General features: G+C 41.9%; 2 protein-coding genes across 2 annotated transcripts in view; both read right to left on the bottom strand.

Annotated features, from left to right (window-relative positions):
- rcan3 (regulator of calcineurin 3) overlaps positions 1–10,371 on the bottom strand; it is a 35,430-nt gene extending 25,059 nt beyond the window's left edge. Inside the window, exons 1-2 of the mRNA XM_079370418.1 lie at positions 10,241–10,371; positions 8,905–9,170 (exon numbers count right to left, since the gene is read on the bottom strand). Coding sequence (XP_079226544.1) covers positions 8,905–9,114 — 210 coding nt within the window. The 5' untranslated portion in view covers positions 9,115–9,170; positions 10,241–10,371. The remainder of the gene's footprint in view (positions 1–8,904; positions 9,171–10,240) is intronic.
- A 1,126-nt stretch (positions 10,372–11,497) lies between these two features.
- nipal3 (NIPA like domain containing 3) lies at positions 11,498–17,749 on the bottom strand. The gene is made up of 11 exons (XM_079370332.1): positions 17,516–17,749; positions 17,190–17,258; positions 16,613–16,784; positions 16,379–16,438; positions 15,892–16,037; positions 15,399–15,495; positions 15,115–15,250; positions 14,928–15,016; positions 14,689–14,752; positions 14,370–14,464; positions 11,498–13,764 (listed from the first exon to the last, which is right to left on the bottom strand). Exons 1-11 carry the CDS (start codon positions 17,570–17,572, stop codon positions 13,577–13,579), a joined length of 1,173 nt encoding a protein of 390 aa, XP_079226458.1. The 5' UTR covers positions 17,573–17,749; the 3' UTR covers positions 11,498–13,576.
- Positions 17,750–18,444: the final 695 nt, after the last annotated feature.

An 18,444-nucleotide genomic window follows, 5' to 3' on the forward strand; every position in this document is an offset into this window, starting at 1 on the left:
AGAGCACCATAATCCCTAAAAGTTTGGGAAATAGACTTCAGCTTGTGGAGCGCTTCTCTTGTCTTCTGACTACTCAAAGTGCTTTGACACCGCAGGTCACGCCCACACATTCACACACTGATGGGAGAGGCTGCTGTGTGGTACGATTCAGACACTGCAGCCAAAGCAGCAGGAGGAACTTTGGGTTAAGAGCTCTTTCCACTGGTTCAAACTTGACATGGCTCAAACTCTTTACAGAAATGTTAAAATAAGTGGATATGTTTCTCTTTTGAAACGATATCATATGTAATTGTGTTTTTCCCCCCCTTTTCTTTAAATTGGACAACATTTGGTCATTTGGGCCAAAATGTGACCACTTTCAATGCGAGTGAGCTTCCTACAAAAAAAGAAGCCTAAATTACAAACCTGCACGCTGAAAGCCACGTGGTTTGAGTGTAAATATAAGCGTGCTCAAAGAGTTGGCGGTACAGGAAGTTCAGTTTTCATGAGGAAACAACGGGGCGACAGTTTGCTTTGTGATTCTGAACTAATTCCCAGAAATGCTGACAATCAAGAAAATATTTCTGCAATGATCCTCGTGTCATTTTGTGCTGCAGTGTCAAAACCTAAACCAAAAAAAATATAAAAAAATGTAAATTTAGTCCCATCCTTAGTGAGACTTTAAACACTTTGAAACATCGTCTTTGCAGACAGATCCAACGATGTTGCATTTTATGTCGAATTGATTTTTAAGGGTGAGAAACTGCACGGCCATGTATCTGCTTACATTTAAATGAATGACTGAATAAAAAAAAAACAGGCTTCTTTTGTTCAAAGGGAGCTGACAGTAAAGTATGCTTTCGTTTGGTTCACGGCCCACATCTGGTGGGCGAGCAGCAGCTGTTGAGTGCTTTAGTCCAGGCCAGCAGCTTAGGAGCTGCAGAGATGAGCCCATGTATATCAGGGACAGAGACGGGAGCGCGGGCGACACGTGCTGATGTTCCACTGATTGCTTCACTATCAAAAAAAATAAAAAAAAATCAGGTCAGATATTGGATGGGTGAGGTTGACTCTCTCACCCGCAAACAGACATTGTGGCTGCTTGAATTGCAGACGCAACATCAACAAACAAAGAGACGGGCTGGGACGATCCATTGGGCGCCATTTTCCCAGGCAGAGAAAGAAAACGATTCTTCCTATTTGCTTCACGAGAGAATAGGAAGAACTTTTCATTTTGTCGCATCAAACAGATGGAATTTAAAGCCGAGGGATCCCCAGGTTGTGAAATGTAAACTTTAGAGGACGGCACTAAAGCAAAGCGAGTGAAAAAGGATAAAGCAGTTATTTTAGACTGTTCAATAAAAAACATCATAGAGACAGAAATGAATACAATTTAATGTGTGAAGAAAAACAAGAACGAATAAGAACCAAAGTGACTTAAATTGAAATTGGGAGTGTTGCACAAAATGAAGTATTTCAAACAAAGTCGCCACAGTGAGAAACAAGTGCTGGCTGAGACAGCGACAATAAGAGGACGTCAATAGTTCTTTTCTGTAAATGACAGCAGGCAGATATTGATTTGTATGCCACTCTCCCCTCCTCACTCCTCATAAACAACAAGAAGAGGAGCGGCTGTGCACAATAACAACATGAAGACACAAACAGGTTCTGTACGCAAACAGAAAAGGCGAAAGAAAGAAGTGATGGGGAGAAATGGAGAAACAAAGGGAAACTGTATTTTGAACAATATATTTTGAAAGTACAAACAACACGTCTGCCTCTCATAAATACACACAGTTGAATCAGTTCTTCTTCTGTTCATAAATGTTTTTTTTAATGTCCACACATTCATGACAAAAAGCATCTGCAGAGGATTGTCGGACTGTCATTGCATCTATACTTGGCATCCGCTGAAAAAGAGACCCTTTTTTTTTTCTTCTGTTGATTCATTCTGAACCGCTGTTCTTAAAAGCGCCTGAGACACGTTTCTTTTTTTAGACCGATTGAACCAGAAAATAATCTTGATTTAAATAGAATCAGAGCGGCACGACTAAGAACAAATATCACAGCGGCTTACATAGCGAACCTAAATCTTACAGTTTCATAATCAGCCCGTTTGGTGGGCGACAGCGGGACAAGATGAAAAGTCTCTTTAAAAAGCAGCTGCATCCAAAACAAATCCTAATTAAACCAAAAAGGAAACATGTATTTCCCTCAAGCACGAACGGGAGAAGAAGAAAAGCACTTATTTATCATGATGAGGATAAAAGTATCTCTGTCTTTAAATAGATGTTTGAGGTTATGTAAGTGGATTTCATTATATGTGTGAGGGTTTTTTTGTTTTTTTTTAATTACAAAAGACAACACTGACAGGTCACCAGAGAAGAGAGAACCAAGAAATAAGCACCTGATTAGAATATAGTCGGTTAAGTAGTGAATCCCTTTCAAACGAAGGTAGGACGAGTTTTACAAAAAGTTGAGCAGAAAGTAAAAAAAAAAAAAAAAGTGTGGGCTTGTGTATGCATGCTGTAGAGAAGGAGCAGGGAGGCGTGATGGCTTCCTCAGATTGATACCTCGTGACAGACACTGGTTGAAGTTTTTACAGGTTATTTGTTCCTTTTTCAGAGCACGTGAGTTATTAATTTCTTTCAGGACCTAAAGACGAAACATCTTAAAAAGGGGGGGGGGGGGGGGGGGGATCTGAAGGAAATGACTGAATCAATACTTCCTTGAATTAAAGAGGTTGTTTAACAAAAACCTGTTGGGCTGCAGCTCAGGCTTCATCCGGCTCTGCAGCGACGTCGTTCCAATCTCGTTCTCCTTGTTTACAACGTGGCGGGCTCACGTGGCATTTTGTTCATGTGCCGCACAGTGCTGTCAACTCAAGATGGCAGAAGTGGCGCACTGCCCGGCTACTTTGCATACTGAATTGAAATGAAGTGGAAACAGGATCTGTCTGGCACACCTAATTATCGGGGTTTAATTTGCTCCGTCCTAAACAGAATAACAGCACAGAGGGAGATGTCGATCAAGCACACTCTGTACACTCCGGCCCTGTGAAGACGCCTAATTAGCCGGAATCGTTTTGTCTTGTGTTTAGCTTCACTATTGGTACGCAGGACATGAAACATACCTTCTCCCCTTACTGTTTAAACTTACAGTGAACAGACGCGTTCATCAAATATACAAAAAGCAATTGCGATGCAAATATTTGGTCAAACGCTAATCAAAGCATTTGGTTGCGTTCTCAGCTGAAGATCAGATTTTAAATAACGCCGTCGCTGACTTCAACTTCAAATTCTCATCGAAATGCAAAAGGAGTAATGTCGTTTCACGGGGAGAAATGGAACTGTCACCGCAAACGAAAACACACTGTCATCTTGTCACAACACATTTCGCCGCCCTAAGTACCAAAACTGCTCAATTTAACCAAACACTTCTTCCCACTGTTGTCTGCTTCTCTTAAATTGCTTTTTTTGCTCTCTCTTTTCGTTTGATACACAAGAGCAAAAAATAGCACAGCAGGTCGCTGAGACAACGTGGGTCAGTGTACCAGATTAATATCCAGGCCGCAGCAGGAGCCGGAGCCGGCGGCACTCGCTCACTCTGCACTGCATCATGTCTGACCTTCAGCCCGCCATGCACCCGCTCCCTCACGTTCAGCCCCCGGGATCAACGGCCCAAAATAGACCGCAGTCTGACACATGCAAACATATCTCTGACACGCACACGCACGCACACTGTACTTACACAGTGCTCACTGTGTGAGTACATCAAACACTTTTTACACCCTCCATCACGCCGTCTTCAGTCCCTGATGTGTTTCATGTCTCCACTCTGAGCTTGGTTTGTCTCACTTTATCAACCAACACGAGTTACACGACCAAACACGTCAGACTGAAGTGGGACGGCTGCAGCAGACACAGTGGTTCAACTTTGCACATACTTAGTTATCAGCGTCACATTGCTAATGTACTGCTGGCAGCAAACGTTTGTCAGGATGTGAAAGTGACGATGAAACAAGATGAAAATGTATCTCGTAGAGTGCTGGTTGAAGTTTTTACGTTTACAGATTTTTTTCCGTTTCTTTTTCAGAGCACGCGGGTTATCGATTACCGTCAGGACCTAAAGACGATTTCAAGCAACATCTTAAAAAGTGTATCTGGAGAACTACCAACCCTGCTTTTAAGTGCGAGTGTAAATTAGCTATCTGTCATAGTGTACATGTCTCTCTGCTGTTTTTCATGTTTTACAAAATATGTGTTTGCAACATGTTCCTCCTGAATCTAAAGTAAATACATCACTACATTGGCAACAGTTAAACTGAGAGGAGTTGATTTCATCAGCTTCCTCTGGCTGCATCAAAATGGTTGATGACATGATCATCACACTCAGGCCTCTCTGTAAATGCTTCCAATGTACGCATGCTGAGTGACAATCAGTGCTAGTTTACAACTGACTTATTCTGAGAAATTAAGATGTTGGCAGGAGAGTTTTTTTCCACTTCTTTATATTGTGGTAATGATGAAATTGTTATTCTGCAGCCTAGATGCATATGTGAAAAAAAAAAACAAGTCCTGCAAAAAAAAAAAGAAAAAAAAAAAAGATACAGCTCCAAATGAGGTTTGTTTGTTTTGTTTTTGGGGACATCTTTGAATGAATGGTTTCAGTGCTGTTAGCATTGAACCAGTTACATTTTCCTTTTTCTTCATTTTGAAATACTTCACTTTTATTGTCTTTATGTTGTGAAGTTGTTGTGTTGATCCTGCAAGCAAACAGATGCTGATTGCATTTTGGATTAATATGAACTCTTTAGGTTTTTTTTTTTTTTATGGCCAACCCACAATCCCCTGCTTGTCTAAGTACAGCATGATGTTTAGCACAAATACACTGCAGTTTGTTGTGTGTTCATCTGAGCGTGCACCTGTTGCATGCTGTGGCTACAGAACACGAGAATGAACAGGAAGCACGAGATAAAGAACTGTTCACACCTAACACGTGAAGTGAAACAAACTCAGTTCATTTGTTTATTCTTTAAAAGAATACAGAGCAGTAACTTCCAGACGTGCTGATTTTTCCTCTTCCTGTATGGAACACATTTGGTTGTAGGAAGCATGCAGCTGCTGGCGCTTGCTTGATTGCACTGGTTATGGATTGAGGGGCGCTCGGGTTGACAGCAGCCGGAGCAGGGATGAAAGCTCGGCTCTGCGCTGATTAGGCCTGATATACACCGGGCACTATCAGGGACGACATGTAACGGCCTCTCTGACCTTACTCCTGACAAGCACTTTGCCTCCTTACTTTGCCTACTCACACCTCTGTCTCCTCAGCCATCCCTCCTCTCACACACTTGTTTTCTGTGGCTGTTACAGATAATGAATCATGGCACAATTAGATTACACACTTGCTGTAGCTGTGTTCCCTTCTCACATCCAGTCAATGATTGTAAGACAGTGTGGCAACCATTCATTTTCAGCCATGAGTGCTGGCAAACACATCTGTGTTCGCTGTCTGTTCGGAACAAAGTTATTTTGACCACCCGTCCGTCCGTTATCTTTGCTGCCTTTCCCGTTCAGGTCGCGGGGTGCTGGAGCCAATCCCAGCTTCTCATTTGGTGAGAGGCGGGGTTACACTCTGGACTGTTCGCCAACCAATCACAGAGAGCAAACGTACACTCACACCTACGGGCAATTAAGAGTCACTGATGAAACTAACGAGCATGTCTTTGGACTGTGGGAGGAAGCTGGCGTGAACCCACGCCACTGTGCAGACCCTCATATTGATTTTGCACAAACTAGACATGCAGTTTGGTGCACAGTCTATGAAACCATGACCACAGGTTGGCGCACGGATTTACAAACCACAGGGACAGATTTGCAAGCTGGCCCCTCGGTGGCTACGTGCGACACAACAAAACTCCTGTTTCAAAATATTCACTCACAAAGCTCATGTCCAAACTAAAGCTTCTCACGGCTTCTCCTCAATCCTTTCCTGCAGCTGCCTGCTGCTGACGCTGTCCTGCACTCCAACGGCGCCGTGCATCATCAACACGCCTCTTCACACGCTGACCAAAAATAAGTTGTAATTAGCAATGAATAACAAACTTAATCATTTCAGTGCAGAGCGGACCTCAGCTGAACTTTCTACAGAACCAAGAAGCATTGCTGAGGCGTCTCTATTTTTTGAAACCTAAGAGCTGGTTAGGAGAGAGTAAATGCTGCAGAAAAAAAAAAAAAAAAAGGAAAACGTGCCACTAGATTTGTGCTTGCTTTTCACTAATGCAGAAGAAAGGAAAATGCTTTTACGTCTTGCTAAGAGCTTCTTATCAACACAAGGGCGCATGGAGCTCTCTGTTCATATCTGGTCATTTAAGAGCACAGTGTAAGTACAGAAACACTCTGTCCTCCATGCAGGTCTTAGAGAACACTAACAGAAGGTAATATTGCTGCTGCAAGGGGGGGGGGGGGGGGGGGGGTGAGGGTTAAGAGCCTAAAGACATAAAAATGTAGGTTGTCATGTTCCTGCTTCTTCATACAGGATGCAGACAGTGAGTATGTTTCAGATCATGTGAGTGTTTGTGTTTGTGTCCTTGTAAGTGTCAAAGATCACGGCTCCAATCAAAACAACCGCCTAAAGTCTCCACTCCTGCTTTGAAAATATCTTCCTGCTTCCTATTTCATACCTCATCCCTTCCTGTGCTCATTTCTGTTTAAAGTTTATAGAAATGTCAGAAGTTCTATTTAGCGCAGCCTGTTTAATTGAGCCATATGGAGAACGAGCTATTGACAAGCTCTGACCGAAGGGTGTGTGGGTGGCATTTCCACTTAAAAGCCTGAGTGTGAATTGTAATGAAGCATGCAAAAAAAAAAGAAAAAAAAAAAGAGAGGGAGGCGCAGAGGAGGAGGAGGAGGAGGAGGAGAGGGAGCAGACTTTCCCTCTAGGAGCAACAAATGTACAAACAGCGCGCGCACAAAGCAGGAGTGATTCATTTGAAGGGATTTTGCATATGTGCCAGATTTAGCTTTTCTGCTTTGCATAGATGCACATAGAGGGGATAGATAAAGAAAAAAAAAACAGTTAAACCTTGAATTAAAGGAGGGGATGGAGGACAGACAAAAGTGAGCAGGGAGAGGAGAAAAGAAAAAAGAGGATCGAGTGGATGGCTTTTGGAAACAATGATTAAAACTGGATGGAGAGACTCAACGGAGAAATGTAGACAAAAAACAGACAGAGAGGGAGAGAGGAGGAGAGAGAGAAAGGGAGAGAGAGAGAAAGGGAGAGAGAGGGAGGGAGAGAGGAGGAGGAGAGAGAGAGAGATAGATATAGAGAAGGGAGAGAGAGAGGGAGAGAGGAGGAGGTGAAAGAGGATGAGAGAGAGAAAGGGAGAGAGAGAGAAAGGGAGAGAGAGGGAGGGAGAGAGGAGGAGAGAGAGAAAGGGAGAGAGAGGGAGGGAGAGAGGAGGAGAGAGAGAGAGAGATAGATATAGAGAAGGGAGAGAGAGAGGGAGAGAGGAGGAGGTGAAAGAGGATGAGAGAGAGAAGGCGAGAGGAGGTGAAAGAGGACGAGAGGGAGGGAGAGGGAGAGAGAGAGAGAGAGAGAGAGAGATGTTAGGCATGCCAGCTGGAGGGATGGAGGGATGGTAGGACGGCATAATTGGATTAGAGAGGCAGAAAATTAAAAGTATTCCCTTTATATCGTCCTCCTACCCACTGATCCCAAATATTCCTGTGCAGAGACGCCGTCACACAACCAGAAGAGGCCTCAACACAATGTAAACAGTGAGGCGGTGTGAGGTATATTTGAAGCCTGCAACATTTCTGTGTTTGTGGGCTGAATCAGGCGACCTCTGTAAAGCACACGAGGCCATGACTAACACACTGCATGATGTAATGCCATACTGTAGAAGAATCTGTCTGGGAGTGGAACTACATTTATCATCATACGACCAGTTGTTAGCATGAATTATTCTACGCGATATAAAGCTGCGTATTTTACAAAGTTGGACGAAAACTACAAAGGAGTTGACGTTGAATCCAGATTTTACGTTTCAGAGCCGCAGAGGTAAAAAGCAAGAAAGAACGAAGTCAGAGCAGGATCGATTATGACCATAATGATTTAATTTGTTGCTGAGATGGTTGTTTGAGTCATTCAGCGGGGGTCAGAAACCTTCCTAAAGCGACCCGTCATGTCTTTTTAGCATCACATGATGATGTTTGACCTTTCTATCGCTCTTCAGATTTACATTTTTATAATCACGTGGTTTAAAAAGTTCTTTACATTTATGTGTTGAAAATAACAAAAACGTGAACTTTTACACTGTTTCTTTTTTCATGTTGGTGAAAAAAACCTCCCCCCCCCCCCCCCCCCCCCCCCCCCCAAACATTTTTTTTGCCCAGGGCCCCAACACCACACTGCCCTCGTGTTGTCAAGGCAACAACTGGGACAAAACAACTACAAGGCTGCAGTGTTGTTATCAGGCTGTCATCAGTAAAGCAAAAGGGACACTTTTCATTTAACAACATCAAACAGAAAACAAGTTGTGCAGTGTTTTTTTGTTTGTTTTTTTCCCATGAAGAGAACCACCTTTCATGCTGGAAACACTTAGTTTACCCTGAAGTGGCTTCATGATTTAGGTGGGGTTCGGAGGGTAATTTGAGATTATTGTATCACACAAATCAGGAGGACAATACTGTACATTTTGTCGCACCCTTCTTAAACCTGCAGGGCTCAAGCGGTTAAATGAGGCTGTACCCCTGTAGTTGATGAATCCACCAAAAGATGTTGATAGCGTTGTGCATGTGCTACTGTACGTTCTGAATTATGGACGTGCTGAAACTTTCTGCTGGGTGACTCAAACATTTACTCACTAATCCATCAACCAGCAAACCCCACACCAGCCTTAACCCAGAAAGAGAGTCTGCTCACCCGATGAACGTCCTCTCCAAACACGGCTTTGTGGACGCTGCATGCATAAAGTGCAGTTGGGAGGTCACTCAGATCCATCATTTCCTCCGCCATGCTTTCCTGGTCAGTCTCTCCAAACACCATCTCTTCTTCCTCCTCCTCATCTTCCTCCGGATCACTGCTGTAGGCCTCAGAGCCGTTGCTCCACGCCTTGGAGCTCTCTCGCAGCATGTCGAAGCCTTTAAGGATGCAGTGGACTGACAGGTGGGGACCACTTATACTGGAAACTGAGGAGAGGGAAGATTATGAGTGGGGCTGAGAAGATAAGGGTGTATATAAGGTGCAACACGGAGCGGATATTGTGGAAAAGTGAGCAGAAAAGGATATGATCTCGAGACACTGGTGGGCGAAAAAGATAAGGTGACATTAAAGTGTTGGTAATGATGCTACACAGGCTACAGTACATCTTAAGCTTATCTTGGTTCTGTATATTTCACATTTATACTTACTCGCAATTAACACTGTGAGGCTCACTTTGAAAAATATTCAGTCAAATCTACAAAATTCATATTCATTTCAAAATTACTGGCAACTAAAACATGAATTGCATCTTTTTTCATTCGTTTAATTTTATTATGTACAATATATATGTTCCCATTTGTCAATTAAGGAAGTGAAGAGAAGCTATCCGTCTAGAGGGGAAATAAGAAAGAGGAAAATTCATAAAATGGGCCTCTAATGAACCTTTGCCTCGGGCCCAACAGATCCTACAATCACCCCTGATTATTAAGGCAATGCCCGTCTCTAATTGAAACTTAGTAGAGCTGTTTTTTTAGAATAGAGTGCCATCTAGTGGTCAATTTATGAGGACACTTATCGTCCATATTTTTAATCTACAGTCCAACCGAAAAAGAAAAAAAACCCCAACATGACCTTAAATGTGTATCAAAATACAGTCCGGATATTGATTAAGAACATAAAAGTGTATCTTACTTTAGTATAAACCTGGAAGAATAATGTTCAAGTAAAGAGGAAGACATTAGTGACTTCACCATGTTCCCGTCACAAATGGCCGTAGAGGCTCGTGACATTAAATCATGCATTACGTGCACTTCAAAGGAAATTACGTAAAAGGGCTCGTGCAGGATTTTGGCAGGAGTGGTTATCATAGAAGAGGTTTTCTCTTGTAAAAACACACACTTTGTTTACCAGAGCTGTAATGTTGTCTCAAGCGTCATTAACTGGACTAGAATATATCAGCGACTGAAGAATACTAACGATATTACTTTTCAATTTTCCTTTTATTTAACTTCACTCACTCACTTCCTACGGGATTTTTTTGGTAAGAATTACTTACCGCACTTCTGTCAGTGAAAGTGGCCGGAACTAATCATTTCAAACAATCAAAAAAAGCTAAATATTCTGGTGTAATGTTAAATAATCGGATTGGAAATGCTCTTGTAATTTGTTGCCAGATGTCTCCGCTGCTCGGTGTTTGTTTTTACCGGATTATTTGGACCGTTTTTGATGCAGCCTACTCCAGCGTCAGGACCAGAAGGTGAGACCAATGAGATGCGAGCAGGGGGCTCGAAGCGACCAATCAGGCTGCAGCAAGGGGGGGGGGGAGGATGCTCCGCTTCAAGAGTGGTGGCGTCCGAGCATTCAAGTACCACAGGGCTCTGTTGATGTTGAACTGCGTTTAGAGACACACATCAGTCCGTCTGTGTATTAATCAGCTGTCACACTGTTTAAGATAACCAGCTGAGTGTTATTCTCGGTTTTTAGGTTCAGCTGCCTCTGTTGCAGACAGAATTTATGTTAAAAGCCATTATAATCATCTACAACCTGAAGCATTGTTCTCCGACACCTTCAATTTACTTTTTAAAAGAAGAGACAGGTTCCCCCAGACACAGATCATCCTGCAGGAGCTTCGAGGTCTCAGGAGCTCCTGGACGAGGTTTCAAGACACATTTTGGGAACATACATGTATATATGTACATCACAGGTGTCAAACTCCAGTCCTGGAGGGCCGGCTTCTTCAGACTTTTAGATCAAGCTCTGCAGAAGCCTGATAACGAGTCACTCATTGGATTCAGCTGCAGCAGGGAGACATCTAACAGTCTGAGGAAGCCGGTCCTCCAGGACTGGAGTTTGACACCCCTGAGTACATATACAGTATATGACTGAATGGATAAAGACTGTGGCCTCCAGCACATTTCACATGAATACACTTAGACATCATGATGGAAGCAGATGAGGTATATCCTTATAAAAAAACAAAATTTTTACAAACATTTGAGATAAGTTCAGCTTTAAAGGACTTGTTTACGCAATTCCTTATTTTCAGACGTCGTTAGCCAACAGGGAAATAAAGAGAAGCAGGACGAATGGATTTTTCAGGTCACATTGAATCCAAGATATTGGAAGCAACATGACTCCACACTTATTTACAAATACGTTAACTGCTAAATGACTATATACTTAATACACATACCTGTGGATATTCCATATTGTCGTCGTCAACATCACTTATTTTATGTAGTGAATAAGTCAAAACTACTTGAAACTTCTAGCGGTTCCTGCTAATCTAAGAGGTACGACACATACACCAACACTAATTCAAGTTCACTTTATGACACAAAATTGCAAATTATTTACAGTTCAGACTTTAATGACATCTGTGAATTGACTAAAAAGCTGTTTAATTAGAAGGCAGTTTAAAGGTCACATATTATTCTCCTTTTTCAACCAGTGTAAATGTCACAGAGCTCCTAAAACGTTGATGTGTGAAGTGTGTTGTTGTAAATCCACTCTTATCCTGTATTTGATCATGCCTATAAAACCCCTCTAAATCAGAACAGGCTGTTTTTCTGTCTGTCGCTTTAAATATGTAAATGAGCTGTGTCTGACCACGCCCCCTCTCTTGAAGGGATTGGGTGTCTCAGGCTTTCTCACTTCATGTGGTATTGTTTATGGTGAGAAGGCAGACTCAGAGGGCAGAACAAACACCAAGCTGTGGGAGGGGCTGCTGCCCTTTGTGATGTCATGAAGGGAAATTTTATTTTACATACGTGACCTTTAAATAAGACAATAACATAGAGCTCGTATAAGCTCACACCATATGACCAAGATGAGTACTGAATACTGTGAGAAGGCGTTGTGCTTTATTAACACTGTAGAAGTACATTGTCTCACATGGAGGCGTGTATACATAGTTATTTATACAGAAACTAAATCATAATGGAGCATTTAACCATAGAGTGCTTGATAGATATTTTAATTATTGCTGCATGATCTCCATGTTCGATTACATTTGACTTCTGATGCTACAGATAAGTTAACCACATATTTAAAGAATTATTGAATTTGTCACCAGAACCTCAAAAGGCATTAAGTTAAAGAAGAGAATAAAGGTATTACAGTTTAAAAGACACACACACTACAGTCTTTAACAGCTGGATTTGTATACTTACAGTGTTCATGTGAGTAGTTGCAACATTTATGGTTCATGCCAACATGCATTATTTTTTAAATGACTTAAAATGAGACAAGAAGTCGGTAAAGTAACCGTCATAATCTCTGTGTTCTCTGATGTGCGGACGAGGATTTGACTGCGTGTCCCTTTTTTGAAATAAATATTTTCAAGTACGCCTGTCTGAACTACACTACGCTTCATAACAACAGAAAGTGTTGTATTGTAAAGTTATGTACGAGAGGTACTTTGCTGAGCAGTGTGAGTGAAGGCCAGCGGGGGGGAAATCATGCTTTAAGCACCGTTTGGGAAAACTGGGCCTAGTGCGAGTTCTTCCTTAAAGGTTTACGGTGTTTTTTTTTTTATCCAATTGGCAGTAACAGATCACAGTTGCCTTTCTATGCAGCTGAATTACTTCCGTGATGCTTCCCTCACCTGTTCAGGTTGGTATATCACAGTGATTCATCCTGTGCACAGCTTCATTTAAGGCACACACGAGTAAAATGTAAAAATAAATTACAATAAATGAAGAGTAATTGCACCTCTTGTTTGGTCACATCAGAAAAAAAGCTGTACTACAAAGAATTCCAAGAAGAAGAAGAAGAAGAAGAAGAAGCGGGATATTGTGGAGTGAAATCTGCTCATTAGACATAATACTTGAAAAGTGAAAAGGTTAAATGGCGAGTCTTCTGAAACAGCTACATTATATAACATTTATACAGTACTAACCCGAACTTGGAGGTGTGACAACAACCCAAAGTGGAACAACAGATCGGCTTACCTTCCCATCAAGAGTGAATTGGAACAACATTGCTTTAAATGCACAGTAGTGAGTTGTCTGTCGGAAAGCTAAAAGAGCAAGGGCAGGACGATTGAAGGCACAACGCTGATCCCGTCTCCGCTCTCATATTTCTGAGTCCATGTGACAGACCATCTGAGCGTCCAGTTTTTTGTTGTTGAATAAATACAGTTGACATCTTCATTTAAAAGTAATGTTTCAGAGCTGTGTTTTGGTGTCAAGGCTTCAGAGAAAGGAATGAGTGTGAAGAGGAGTGTAAGGCCATCATTAACACCCAGTGGATACCAGCGACTGGGGAGCTGGAGGTCGTGTCTTGTGAACATGTGCGGTTAAAAAAAAAACACAATCCAAACATACCCATCTTTGCCTTTCAAAAGTCCTCGAATGTTGTCGACAGTTAAATGGAGTGAAAATGTTCTTGCTTAATCTGTCTTTAGGTCAGGGTGGCCATGAGATCCATCAGGGGATGTGGATCTGACTGGTGGTTGCTCCAGTTTGACGGGCAGGGCAGCAGGTGCCACTCTGTCGTTGTTGACCAGCGCTCCATAAGAGAAGGAACCATTGAAGTCTGGCTGGATGACTGGGCCCTTATCGTGAATGACCGGTACACCTGAAGATGAAAAAGATAGAACAGGAGAGATAAGGTTCAAGTATTTATCTAAAATGCCAAACTATTAATAGAAACTATTTTAAAGGTCACAATGTTGTGCAAAATACAACAATATGTGTAGCCAGCCTGTCTTTAAACCCCCCCAATGATGGGAAAGTCCATCCTCTTCGTCTTCTGCCTGCTCCACTTTTCAGAAAATCTGTGCTCAATCAGGCCGTTTGTAAATTTTCCCTTCATGACATCACAAAGGGCAGTAGCCCCTCCCCCAGGTGGGTGACACTCCCACAGCTAGGGGTTTGTTCTGCCCTCTGAGTCTGCCCTCAAACCATAAATAAGGGGAATGGAGCGAGAAAGCCCAAATACCCCCGAGCGCTTCCAGAGAGGGGGCGTGGTCAGACAGCTCATTTACATATTTAAAGCTACAGACACAGAAACAGCCTGTTCTGAGCAGAGCTGAAATCGAGGGGTTTACAGGTATGATCAAACACAGGACCAGGGTGGATTTCCAACTAGAAACTTCACATACATGTTTTGGGGAGCTCTGAGACTTATTTAAACATCTTGAAGAGGAGGAGAAGATATTTATAAAAATAAATTATACAAACCATTTGCCATATCCATAGTGACATATGGCTCAAAGGACTTGCTCTTTCTCCTGTTTTTGGTGATGAGATAAACTCCCAGGAAGCAGAAAGCAGTTCTGTGCAAATAAAAGAGCAGTCTTTTACACACAAAACTTTACTGTCAAATGTCTCAACTGTGTGCAAAAGTGAAAGGTATGCGCTTAACCTTACAGGACTTTACTTTTGAACCACAATGTGCGTTTCTCTACAACTGGAATTTCAACTTTAACTTTTTATTTACACCTGTGCTTTTCCCCCACAGTGTTTGGGTGGGAAAGGTGGATCATGATTAAACACTCACCCCAACAAATACATGCAGATGTGAAGGACGTCTTCGTTCTTAAACTCAAAGTAAAACACAGCTCCTGTGAACGAGAAGAGAGGACATTTTTTCCTGACATCCAACATCCTGACTGAAGACAGAACAAGCAGAGCCGCCTGCTTATAAGACTCCAGAGCACTTTTTTTTTCTTCTTCTTTTGAAAACGTCTGTCAACCCAGAGACAATTAAACCAGCAGAAAAAGAATCCCGTGACTCACCAGCAACCACTGCAAACACAGTGGAGAGGATGTAGTTGACGCTGGCAATCACACAGGAGTCGTGCAGTTTACAAGCTTGAGAAAGGAATCTAAGAGGATAAATGTAAAAAAAAAAAGTTAAACGTATCATGCTAACCAAACTTGTATCTGTTTTTATGGAGGGGTTTAGGTTGTTGTCGTCACTCACCTTGCCTGGAAAATCACTGAAGCCAGCATGCACACAAACATGACACTGAAGATCGGGTAGTCCAGCTGCATGTTGCCCTCGATCGAGAGAACCAGCATGCCCGACACTGCCTTCACTGTGATGACTGTGATAGAGCCTGTCAATCAAAGGAAGAAACACACAGAACGAATCAGAATATTATAATCACAAGGCTTGGAGGTCTTTTACCAAGGCAGTATATTTCAATGGTATTGTAAAAGCTTGACTTTATAGATGGAAGGAAACCGAGGGGCTTAAAGACTCACCAAGAAGAGCGACCAGCGTCAGAACAACGATGACGTAGGTAGCGTGATGCTGTTTGTAGAAGTATAAGAGCAGGCAGAACGTGATGATCTCCAGGAGCTGTGAATGAAGGGAAAGGCATCGCATGAATACATGTCAAGCGGGTCAAGGATGACATCGTTACAGTGAGGTACAGAATCAACTTTAAAAAGAGAAAACCAGTGTGCACACATGGAAGCAAAATGAATACAGGTGCAGGACGATTTTTTTTTTTTTTTAAATAACTGCAGAAGAAAGAGAACGTCTTCACATTGTTCAGCTCCCAATGAGCAAGATTATGTTATTCAGGGGAACATTTGTAACAGTCTGTATCTGAAAATGACCAGATACTGGTATTGGATTAGATCTGTCCCACCTCTCGTCAAATGTCCAGAATCTATTGACCGAGTGAGGGGTTGTGTATTTGTGCCTTGTTTGTTTTCTTCTTTACTTTCTTTGTGAATCAAAACATCTCACCAGGTACAAGAGAACAGGCCATCCCACGAGGTGCTTCACGATGTTCTCCGCTTGAAGCTTCTCATGAGAGTTTGGTCCGAAAGAAACAAACAGGTAAGTTCCTGCTGTGGTCAGGATGACGCCGAGGAAGGAAAGTCCAAAGCGCTCTGACAAAAACATACAGCAGAATCGTTTTAGAGGAGTCCGTGACAGGAAGAAGGACACGGGATATGATGAAAAACTACAAGAAAATTAAGTATTATAAATCCGACATACAGCTTTAAATTCACTTTGATGCAGTTTTAGAAAATGTTATCTTCAACCAAATGTGGACACACCTTCTGAGTGTCATTACACTGCAGCATTTGAGGAGGCAGTATGCAGTTTGTCAAGTGCGATAGGGTTGGTCAAAGATTTGAATACAAAGGAATAAGCTCCATATTATTTGCATGCATGAGTCAATGCTTCTGCAACTACATCCTCACTCGTTCCCATACGCTCGACTTACTGGCAAAGTCCCTCGGCTTCGACTTCTCACGCAGGAAAACAAGGCCCAAGATTGAGCTAGCTGGAAAACAAAAACAGACCCTGTCAATACAAAACTTTTTCTTTTATTCTGCTATTTGTATAATTTAGAAATCGCCAACGCCCTTTCAGTGTTTTCACAAGCTTCCTAACTCACGTATTGATTTCCAAACATCAGCCACAAAAAAACATAGCGGAACATAAAACAAACACTCACTTATGACAGAAACGGCATTAAGCGGCGCTACGAGAGCGAGAGGGGCGAAGGCGTACGAGACAAAGTTGGCTCCCTCCCCGAGACAGGTCAACACAAAACCACACCACCAGGTTTTGGTGCGGTAGAAGGCACGCGGGTCCTTGGTTCCTGCTAACGTCACATGGCTGGATTTCTGTAAGAGAACGACACATTGACATAGGTAAACACAAAAGGCAACGGCATACATCGCTTACACAAAGCAAACGAAATAAGAAGGCCTAAAACAAACACAACGAGCACAACGCTGCAGGGACTGTGAATAACTGATAGAAACAGGAGGGGAATAACTACATAAAAACAGGTATAACAAGATGATAAAGGCGGAATAGTTGGCCTGAGGTCTCATTGATATGGCATATTTTGATATTTTTTCTTTCTCATGTTATCAAGGGCTGAAAGATATTCATAAAACAAAAAAAATGTTAAGTACAATGTATGTTTTTTTATTTTTTTATTCATAGTGAAGAGGAAAATACAAACTTTACAAAATACAGTTTGAACCCAGAATGCATTAAAGGATGTTTATTGCAGCTTGTACCTGAATAGTTAAGGAGATGCTCACGAGCACATTCCCAAAAATAGCCAACAAAGTCCCAATGAGATTATCCTTGAGGGAAAAAAAACAAGAGAAGAGGAGATTCAGTGAGCACACAGTGAATAATAATGACAGAGACAGTCGTGTTTCTGGCTTTTGTTTTCCACTTCCTTAAATCAGCTGTTGACCTACTTCACTTTGAATATTTTGTTATTCTTATAACGTTATAGCCATAAAAGTATTCAGAGGTAATATCATAAATAAACCTGAACAAACAGGAAAATATTAAGTATTAAAGAAACTAAAGTAGTGTTTGTGAAGTGTCTCACCGTGTAGGAGCCGCTTAAATCCATCCTGCTCGTCCCCAGGAACAATTTATCGATCATTACCAGTAAGCCGGATACTCAATTATAAAACATTTCATCTTCTCACTGTGCCATGGCGTGTTTGTCTTTCATTTCTTTGTGTTTATCTCACTCTACACTGAGGGAAGAGCCATCTTCGAAGACTGCGGAGCATCACACTTCCGGTTTGATTCCACCTGCTTCAGGCTTCACGCCTTTGACGTGTGACGCATGACGCTTTAGTTACGTGGCCATGGTTCGTTAAGGAGGATGTATCAGTGGTTAAAACAGTCAGTTCATGATAGTTCGCGTTGCATGTTACCGATACACAAATTAAATGTCTTATTAATACATCAATAAAAAGTAGATTTCTATTCATGTGCTCTTATACGCTGCAGTACCTCTAAAACACGGTAGGTGGTGCTATTGAGCGAGGATGATCCGAGTGCATCGCAGAGGACAAAGATATTTATTTGTTTAATTAATACTTAAATGCGAGTAAATTCTCAGGCCTCATTTATTGTCTGGTGTCATTAGCCAGACACAAAGGCCCTACTGGCCTAATTATATTCCAGTCCTCATTATTATACAAGACTACTCAGAAATAAGGGAACACAGGATAGTCCCTCAAAGTAATACTTTAATCCCTAAAAAAAAAATCTAATCTTGCTCAGAATGAAGTCCAAGACCAAGAAAAACAAAACAAAAGCACAAATAAATACTGTGATTAAGACAATCTCCCCATGGCATCATATTATAATTCTGACTAATAGCCCTGGCATGTTATTTTCTTTATGTGTAATTACAGCCGTGAAGGAGGGACACAGCACAGTACGTCAGCAGCAGCAGTGTTTCTATAACAAGAGCTGAACAATACAAAGGCAGGTCAGTCAAGGGTGTTGCAGAGTTTTTTT

Source organism: Symphodus melops, assembly GCF_947650265.1.
Source record: "Symphodus melops genome assembly, chromosome: 19".
NCBI classification, from domain to species: domain Eukaryota; kingdom Metazoa; phylum Chordata; class Actinopteri; order Labriformes; family Labridae; genus Symphodus; species Symphodus melops.

What these genes read in the sequence shown, in the direction of transcription:
- nipal3 (XM_079370332.1), bottom strand. Translation starts at nt 17,572, where the DNA reads ATGATCGATAAATTGTTCCTGGGGACGAGCAGGATGGATTTAAGCGGC. An exon ending in ATCTGCATGTATTTGTTGGG is followed by an intron (nt 14,465 to 14,688) that starts GTGAGTGTTTAA and finishes TTATTTGCACAG; the next exon opens with AACTGCTTTCTGCTTCCTGG. An exon ending in CACTATGGATATGGCAAATG is followed by an intron (nt 13,765 to 14,369) that starts GTTTGTATAATT and finishes TTTCATCTTCAG; the next exon opens with GTGTACCGGTCATTCACGAT.